Source organism: Taudactylus pleione, unplaced genomic scaffold (genome assembly GCF_031769625.1).
Source record: "Taudactylus pleione unplaced genomic scaffold, aTauple2 ptg000087l, whole genome shotgun sequence".
NCBI classification, from domain to species: Eukaryota; Metazoa; Chordata; class Amphibia; order Anura; family Myobatrachidae; genus Taudactylus; species Taudactylus pleione.
This window is the reverse complement of record NW_028284489.1, coordinates 7,442,521-7,452,493: the sequence shown is the minus strand read 5'-3', so window position 1 is coordinate 7,452,493 and position 9,973 is coordinate 7,442,521. Positions and strand designations below refer to the sequence as shown.

Sequence of the window (9,973 nt, the reverse complement as noted above, 5' to 3'; positions counted from 1 at the left end):
TGCATTGAAAAATAACTGCAACCTGCTCAGGCAGGTAGGCACTGTGGGCAGAAATGGGGGCTGCACTTGCATTTAACTTATAGGAGCTGTGTCATGCATATATATCTATGTATCTATCTATATAATAGATATCTATCTAAATAAATGTAATAGATCTATGTATGTATATATTAGGGATGTGCAGGCTCGGTTCTACTCGGTTCAGTTCGTTTTTTTTTACCGAATCTTATTGAACGGAACCGAGTAGAACCGAGCCTGCACATCCCTAGTATATATATATATATATATATATATGAATATGTGTGTGTAGTAATATATATATACTGTATGTATATTTTATATATATATATATATATGCACACACACACGCACATTGCTTGAAATCTGAGGAGTGTCGCCCATGCCGTATATATGTATACACACGTACCTTTCGTGTATGTATATATATATATATGCCACTGTGATGTTTTTGGTGTCCATGTATAAACACTTAAGCTGGCCACACACTAGACCAACTTACATCCAACCAGCCAACTTGTTGATTGGTTGGAATGAAAATCTGGTAACGTATTGGAGTAAATGATGATCAGCAATTTGCTCCTAAATGCCAGAAAACAGATGAAAATGGTCGTTCAGACAAGTTTGTTAAATGTTTGATCTAAACTATTTGTTCAAACAACAGTTTTGGTCCATTTTCCAGCGTTTGGGAGCAAATTCCTTACCAGATTTTCATTCCAACCAATCAACTAGTTGGCTGGTTGGACAGATAATCTTTAGATGTGTGGCCAGCTTTAGACCCTCATTTTTCAAAGATGGTGAGCACCAGCACAATTATTCGTTTAGTATGAATGTGATACAAACTAAAAATGTACTGGTATTTACCAATACTTACCCCTCCAGCGAGGTCCCGTGAAGTCCTCCTTCTCTGCGAGGTCCTCCGTTGGGCTGCTGGTAGCCTAACGCTGCCAGTGACGGAGCTCCTGTGTTATGCACAACGGTCCGTCTGTGCATGTGCATAACACGGGGACCCCGCAGTGCCTGGAAGGTTTCGCTGAAGCCAGAAAAGATAGCAAGAGCGATGCTTGACAAACAGCGGTAATCTTTGAGGGTGCACTCCTGAGAGTGCTTCCTCTGAAGAAACGGCCTTCGCTATTGGCCGAAAAACGCATCAGGTGTTTGTTTCTGATTCCTGGACCTAGAGAGCACCTAATTGGATGCTAACCATTTGCCAGCTGGTCTCACTCACATTGCTCCAGCGAGCACACAGCCAAACACGCTGTGCCTTCCAGCCGCTAGTGACTCTCCTGTGGAGGCGGCGCAAACACCTTGTCCTTGGACGTCTCCATCACTGGGCCCCAGTGAGCAGCGCAGCCCTCCCTTTCAGGCAGCAGCAGGATTCACACACTGCCGGAGCCTGTGAGAGGCAAGACAGATGTCACCTAGCTGTATTTGCCGGGAAGCCTGTAGACAGCATTATCACACTCAGGTGACTGTATCGCTAATTGCTGCATGACTGCACTCACTAACTCCCTGGCTTTTTCTGATGCATCTGCTTTGAGCTACTAACATCCATTCATTCAGCTGGATTGCTACCATCCTCACAGGCCCTGGTTTTCTATTACTAACACCCTCTAATGCATGATATGCTTTTTGGCCATTATGTGCTCATATGATACATATCTATTCTATGCTGCTTTTGCCATTATTGATTAATCATTGGATCATCTTAGGTGTCTCTCACTGATATTAGGTCTTGAACTCAGGATTTACAGTGTATACAACACAATTGCTATATATTTTTATGTATTTATTATGATTTCATTGCGAGTTTGTATATGTATGTTTTTTGTAGGGATGTGCAGGCTCGGTTCTACTCGGTTCCGTTCGGTTCTTTTTACCGGATCTTATTGGGTTTCAGCTGTCACGAGTTTTGGATAGCCAATAAGATTCGGTAAAAAGAACCGAACGGAACCGAGTAGAACCGAGCCTGCACATCCCTAGTTTTTTGTTAGTGACTATTAAATTTTTATCTCTGTCCAGCGCTCTCCAAGTTTATTTTTCCTAATTGATGAGAGGTGTTTCAGCACAGGTGGCTGCAATCAGAAATTAAGAGGGAAGTCCAGAAGCAGAGTATTTTGTACCTAATGAAACAGGTCATGTTGGAGAGTCTGCCAATCCAGTTGAAGGCAGCACTCAGCAGGCAACAGCAGTGCAGCACACACACTCACCTCCTCACTTCAGTCCTCCTCAGCTTCAGCTTTAACCTTCAGCACATCAGTACACTTGCACTTGCAGGGACGTAGCCCAGGCATTCACTTCAGCACAGCAGGTAACCGGCAGCAACAGTCCACCCAGTCCAGCCTCCTAGCCTCAACCTCCACCCTCAAACAAGTCACATTAGTCAGGTGCATAGCAGCAGTGACAATCCTCCAGAGTCTCTGGCCACAGGCACCGCTCAGCTTCCCTCAGAGTGACAAGGTGTGACACAGTGACAGTGTCACAGCAGGTACCCATGCGGCCGCGGCACTAGTCACCACCAGTCACTCTATCAGCTCACCTTTGCGGGCGAGCAGGCCCAGCTGTTGAGGGGATGGGCTGAAGTGGGGCTGACATCACGCACAGCCTGCCAGTTGGGCTGGGGCAACGCAGTCTGAGCCAAGTGCTCAGTGCTGCCGGCTAAACTGCGAATGCACAGTTCAATCCTGGAAATTCAAGTCTTGGTGTTTTTTCCCCCAAATCCCAGGATAGCACCAATCCCGGGTTGCAGGGTGCAGTTCCAGGTAGGACAAATACTGGTGTCTCAGGGCAGTGATGGTGCCACCCCCTGGTTACAGTCCTTGGCAGAGGTTACGTAATCTAGTGACAGGAAAGCAAAAGGCTAGGGGGAGGGAGGGTTAGGGTTAGGTACCCCCAGGGGGTGGTTAGGGTTAGGCACCCCCCTGGCAGACTTAGGTTTAGGAAGTGGGGAAGGAGGGGTTAGGTTTAGGCACTTAGAGGGGGGGTTAGGGTTAGGCACTTGGGGGGGAGGTTAGGGTTAGGCACCCCTAAGGGAGGGTTAGGGTTGGAGGGGGGAAATTAGGTTAGTTAGTACTTACTTTAGGGACGATCGGTATTTCCTCCTGTGTCGGGCAGCCACTGTCGGGATTTGAACATTCTGATTCTAAGGGTGAGCGGGTTCGGATTTCTGAAATCCAAACCCCCGCCGATCCGAGTCAGGCTCGACTTTTCCCGCCTGACTCGGATCTGAAATCGAGGCAAAACGTCATCATCCCGCCTTCCGGGTCTCGCGGGCTTTGGATTCTATATAAGGTACCCGCGTCTGCGCCATTTTCTCACTCTGCTGTGGACAGTGAAGAGGGAGGGTGGGAGTTAAGGCTGGCTGGGCTGTGTAGTGTAGTGTTGTGCTGTGCAGACCTGTGCTGCTGTTGTCCATAGGGGCTGTGTCCACTCCTCCAAAGTCCATAGGGGCTGGTTGTGTTGTGCTGTGCTGCTGTTGTCCATAGGAGCTGTGTTCACTCCTCCAAAGGCTGTAGGGGCTGGCTGGGCTGTGTTGTGCAGTCAGTTGTCCATAGGGGCTGTGTCCACTCCAGAGTCCTGTGCAGTGTCCCAGTCCTAAAGGGGTGCTGTAGTATTGTCCAGGGGGTGCCCTGTCCATCAGGGGTGCTCCCCCAAGTGCAAAAAATTTTTTTTTTTTCTGTGTTTATGAATTGTGTGCGCAGTAGCCGCACGTGCATCAACAAAGTAGCGCCAAGCGTGCACCTGTATCATAAGTAAAGGGCCGGCTGGCTCGTCCGTTAAAGGGTGCTGTAACCCCCAAAGTGCACTCCAAATAATATATATTTTTTTCTGTGTTTGTGAATTGTGTGTGCAGTAGCCGCACGTGCATCAACAAAGTAGCGCCAAGCGCGCGCCTGTGTCATAACTAAAGGGCCGGCTGGCTTGACCGTCAAAGGGTGCTGTAACCCCCAAAGTGCACTCCAAACAGAATAAAAAAATATTTTCTGTGTTTGTGAATTGTGTGTACTTTGGCCGCACGTGCATCAACAAAGTAGCGCCAAGCGTGCGCCTGTGTCATAAGTAAAGGGCCGGCTGGCTCGTCTGTTAAAGGGTGCTGTAACCCCCAAAGTGCACTCCAAACAAAATAAAAAATATTTTTTTGTGTTTGTGAATTGTGTGGGCTGTAGCCGCACCTGCATTCTCAAAGCAGCAGTGACAAGCGTGCGCCTGTTAAAGGGTGGTGTAACCCTCAAAGTGCGCTCCACAAAAAATAAAATTTTTTTATCTGTATGTCAATTGTGTGGGCTGTAGCCGCACCTGCATCCTCAAAGCAGCAGCGACAAGCGTGCGTCTGTCTGTTAAAGGATTACATCGGTGACAGCATCCAAGTAGGCATGTCAGACAGTCTGTACCTGTACTGGCAGGAAAAAGAGGCAATTTGGAGGCCCCTGTACAAACTGGCTCTATTTTACCTGAGTTGCCCCCCCCCCTCCAGTGTGTACTCCGAAAGAGTGTTTAGTGCAGCCGGGAACCTTGTCAGCGAAAGGCGTAGGAGGTTGCTTCCACAAAATGTGGAGAAGATGATGTTCATAAAAATGAATTATCAACTCTTCCAGGGAGACCAGCCTACAGAACGTACAGATTGACCTGTGGTGGTGGATTCCAGCGGGGACGAATTAATACTCGAGGATGTACACAACACTGAAGAGGGTGAGGAATCGGTGAATGAGGAGGATGGGGACGACATCTTGCCTCCTTAGAGCCAGTTTGTGCAGGGACAGATTAATTGCCAGCTTGTTTTGTGGGGGCCCAAATGAACCAATCATTTCAGCCACAGTCGTGTGGCAGACCCTGGCGCTGAAATGATTGGTTTGTTAAAGTGTGCATGTCCTGTTTATACAACATAAGGGTGGGTGGGAAGGCCCAAGGACAATTCCATCTTGCACCTCTTTTTTTTTCTTTGCATTATGTACTGTTTGGGGCCTAGTTTTTCAAACTGCCATCCTGTCTGCCACTGCAGTGTCACTCCTAGATGGGCCACGTGTTTGTGCCGCCCACTCGTGTCGCTTAGTATAGTCATCCAGCTACCTCGGTGCAACCTTTTGGACATAAAAACACTATTGTGAGGTGTGAGGTGTTCAGAATAGACTGGAAATTAGTGGAAATTAAGGTTATTGAGGTTAATAATAGCATAGGAGCAGAAAAACCAACACATTCTGTGATTTTAACTGTTTTTATGCTTTTTAAAAAATACAGATCCAAAACACAAAACCCAGAACCCAAAACACAGAAGGGTGGTTTTGGCAAAACCAATCCAGATCCAAAACACGAAGAAAGATCCAGATCCAAAACCAAAACACAAAACACGAAAAGTGGCCGGTGCACACCCCTAACTGATTCTGAATAAACCTGGGTGGCTTGAGCCAGGAATTCCTCAGGTACTGCTGTGAGGAGGTAGAGAAGCTAGGATTGGGACCGATGATACTGGATTGAGAGCTGGTATTGATATTGATGATTTGAAGAACTTGATGGATTTGAATCCGATGTTGAAGAATCGATGAACTTGATTGGTTTGAGACAGATGTTGAAGAACTTAATTGACACGAGTCCGATATTAATGAATTGATGAACTTGATCGGTTGGTAACAATGTTGCTATATTGAGGCACTCAACTTATATGAGGGCCTAATTCAGACCCCGGCGCAAGCGCTGAGCGCTCACAACCGGGTCGATGGTGGCCCACAGTGCATGCGCACGATGGAGCCGGCTCCATCGTGCGCATGCGCGAGACCCGGATAGCGATGGGCAATCCGTTGCTCCTGATCTCGCACCAAAGGGGGCGTCCTGTCGATGTTGAGTGACAGCATGCCCCCTTTGGTGGGCGGGCCGGGGGAGTGGCTGCCCAAATGGAGGCATTCCCATCTGAACGCCTCCGTTTGGGGCTGGCCCCACTGACATCATGAGTCACCAGCATACATAGGACATGGACCCTCTTCTATGTCACGTGACGTCGGAACGTGTGATGTCACGAAGGTGCCGACCCGCCACCACCGCGCCCAGAAGTAAAGGAAACAGCTGTAGCAGGTGACTGATTATGATGTGAGGTGTCAGTCCTGCTGGCTGCCGGCCTACCTACTGTGTGATAACAAGTATGCAATAATGCACTGCAGGCTGAGGCGCTAACATATATCTATATCTATATATATAAATATATATATGTGCAGTGTGTGTATATATATATATATATATACGTAAATGGTATGCAGTCAGGAAACCAGCCGCCGGCTACCCGACTATGCAATCCCGACAGGGGACTAATGATAGGCGTCGACATCCCTATCCCTATCCCTATGCCGGGAGCCTGATGCCTGGCATATCGAACAAAGGTAAGCCGGACGGTGGGTGCGGACAGCTGTTTTATGTTAGAGGCTCCTGGGGGGGACTTAGGGTTAGGCAGCCACCTGGGAGGGTTAGGGCTAGGCTAGGGGAAGGGGGGGTTAAGGTTAGGCACCCCCCAGGGGGAGGTTAGGGTCAGGCAACCCCCGCGAGGGTTAGGTTTAGGCTGCGGGGATGGGGGGTTAGGTTTAGGCACTAGGGGGGGAGGTTAGGGTTGGGCACACCTATGGGAGGGTTAGGGGGGGAGAGGGTTAGGTATACTTAGTTTACTTACCTATCGGGATCTTCACTGCTGCCGGTCTTCCGACATCGGGATTTGAACCGCCGGTCCTCACTCAAACTGATCCCACTTAACAATGTGTGTGTACATATATATATATATATATATATATATATATATATGAATTAACACATTATCTAAATTATAAATATACTGTTTATGTGTATATATTAAAAAAAATAAAATTATATATATATATATATACAGTCAGATGCATACATATTGGGACATTGACATAATTTTCATATTTTGGCCTCTATTCACCACCACAATGGCTTTGAAATGAAACAAACAAGATGTGTTTTAACTGCAGACTTTCAGATTTAATTTGAGGGTAATTACATCCAAATCAGGTGAACGGTGTAGGTATTACAACGGTTTCTAGGTTTTGGTTCAGTGGCTCACATACCCTGGGGAGAACAGACACTATGGTTTGTTCAGAGACACTATGATATTTGAAAGTGCTGTGTTTGTGGTAAGGCAGTTGGCCCTGGCTTTTACCAAAGTAGGGTCATTTAACTGCTCCACAGCAAAGACCTCTTTTCTGACTTCAAGACCAACTGGCTCAATAACGCTTTCCATCTTAGTAGGAGGCACATCACTTGGTGAGCCACCATCATTCTCAGACTCTGAAGAAACTCCCTCTGCTACTGCATCAGTAACCTTCTGAAATGGGTCAGGGTTATTTACTTCTATAACAAATCGGCTTTCCCACAACTTCCAGAAGTGAGCAAAGTCTCTCCCCAATATTGCACCATACATCAAGCCATGCACCAAACCCACAGATACTATCGCAGAACCACATTGTGTTTCTATGTTCACCTCTGCAGTAAAATAATAGCGAGTATACCCATGTATGCTGGTCACACCAACAGTTTTTCCCTTACGTTCACCAGTTCAGCTTTCACAAGTGTAACCAAGCTACCAGAATCTACTCGGTTGCCTTCTACAGTAACTATACACATTTGCTTATCTGTCCCTGCCTGTCGATCAGCAGTACAGGCTGGCTGTGCAAAGAAAGACATTCTGCAATTGGCGTAAGCAGTATCACATTGCATAGGTTGAGGTAAGTGAACAATTAGCAGAAATGTGGCCCAAACCACCACATCGGAAACATTGAATCGTACCATTATCAAGTCTATTACGGGGTAGGAACCTTCCTGGCCTGGCTGGCCTATATCCAGGTTCCAAACCCTCAGTCTTAAGTACATTCCACCGCCCAGCACCCTTCTCCACTCGAACAGTCTTAAAAGTGATCAAGGGAGATCGCCGCAGCAGAATCGGGGCTCGGTGGGCCCACTCAACAGTTCCTCAGCTGCCACATACCTCCCCACCAGTTCAACCAATTGGTTTGCTGTTTTAGGGTCTGCATGGCTCACCGACTTACGCAGAGTTGCAGGTAGAGACTGCAGATATTGATCCATAATGACCCTTTCCATGATCTGTGGTCCTGTTACAGTCTCTGGCTGCAGCCATTTTGTGGTAAGATGGACGAGGTCATGCATTTGCGAGCGTGGAGGCTTTTCTGTTTGGAACTCCCAGCGGTGGACTCGTTGGGCGCAAACAAATACTGTGACTCCCAATCGAGTTAAGATTTCCTGTTTCAATTTAACATGGACTTTTGGATCAGCCAGGCACAAGTCATAGTATGGTTCAGACCATATATATATATATATATATATATATATATATATATAATAAAGAAAGAAGGAGTCAGCACATCCATATCAATCCATAGAAAATGTATTAATCCAGTAGAGAACAAATGTCGAGGTTATTTGAGGGGCTTGTGAGCAAAGTCATAGCAATAGTTCATCATGGCACAAACAGCAGGCAATCATGAAAATACTCATCACAAGTCCTCCCTCCAGAGAGTAGCGCCCGACAGCCGTTTCGGTGTCAATCCGACACCTTCATCAAGGGCATATCATACAAACCACAACCCCTGCCTACATATACACCCAACAATCAAAGTAAAGCATACTCACCTGTACATAAACGCACAGCGGCGGGTCATGAGACCATAGCTCAGACACACGCCGGATATGCCGGAAGTGACGCTCCTGGACCGGAACTGGTCACAGGTAACCAAGACAACCTAACAACAACGCGAGCACCGGAAGTGACGATCCGAAAAACGGATCGAGTCACCAGTAACCAGGGCAACGCAACTCAATGAACAGTGTAAACTAAATTAATAATAAATAACTCCTTAGGTAATAGCTCAAATAAACACTGTCTACAAAGAGAGCACCAGTATAAAAGCGCCATGTACTCCAAAAGGTTGGTTACTCCAGCATATTGGTACGTAATGTAACGTAGCGAGCATGATCCACATCATTGGTGGGTGTATAATAGACAAAAAGATATTTACAAAAGAAACCCAAAGAAAAAAAGTAGAAAACCATAATACAAAAACAATAACAATACAATAAAAAACAACAACAACATTTCCATAACAGCGAAACCACCAATATAGAGAGACTAAATAAAGTATACAAAAAACTATAAAAAACAACTCAATGACAGCCCCTCATTAAGTCCGTGCGGGGTCACAGTGTTAAGTCGACTAATCCAGAAACATTCACGTTGTAAAAGCAATTTATTACGATCTCCTCCTCTCCTTAATGGAGCAACATGGTCAATAGGAAAAAATAAAAAATCTTTCATAGTGTGACCATATGCTGCAAAGTGTCTCGCTACCGGAGGTGTATTAGCATCAACAGCCCGTAAAGCCTTCTTAATGGACGACCGGTGTAAGGCAATCCTCTCCTTAAGGAGCCTTATGGTTTTACCAACATAGAGCAATAGACAAGGGCACCTGATGAGATAGATAACGAAACGGCTGTCACAGTTCAGATGGTATCCAATATCATATGAAATGTTGGTACTTGGATTAATAAATTGTGCTCCAGTCTGAAGAAACGGGCAGTTCACACAACCATGACATTTGAAAACTCCATTCTTTTGTCGCAACCACGTATTAAGCTTCGTGGCTCCAATGTCGGTTTTAGCCACTGCATCTTTAACATTACTGCTACGTTTGTAGCAGAATAAAGGTTTTTCTTTACAGAGATGTCCTATGGTATCATCAGCTTGAATGATATGCCAATGCTGTAACACAGCTTCTCGTATACGCTTAGACGCAATAGAATAAGTGGAAGTGAACACCATACGTGAAATCTGATCGCCACGGTTGCTGCTGACCAATGCTTCGTCCTGCGTCAAAGTTGCACAATATGAAATGGCCTCTTGAATCTCACTAATAGGGTAACCCCTGTCTATGAACCTCTTGCCCAT

General features: G+C 46.2%; 1 protein-coding gene across 1 annotated transcript in view; it reads left to right on the top strand.

Annotated features, from left to right (window-relative positions):
* The first annotated feature begins 1,360 nt into the window (after positions 1 to 1,360).
* HSH2D (hematopoietic SH2 domain containing) overlaps positions 1,361 to 9,973 on the top strand; it is a 66,783-nt gene continuing 58,170 nt past the window's right edge. Inside the window, exon 1 of the mRNA XM_088469006.1 lies at positions 1,361 to 1,486. Coding sequence (XP_088325132.1) covers positions 1,433 to 1,486 — 54 coding nt within the window. The 5' untranslated portion in view covers positions 1,361 to 1,432. The remainder of the gene's footprint in view (positions 1,487 to 9,973) is intronic.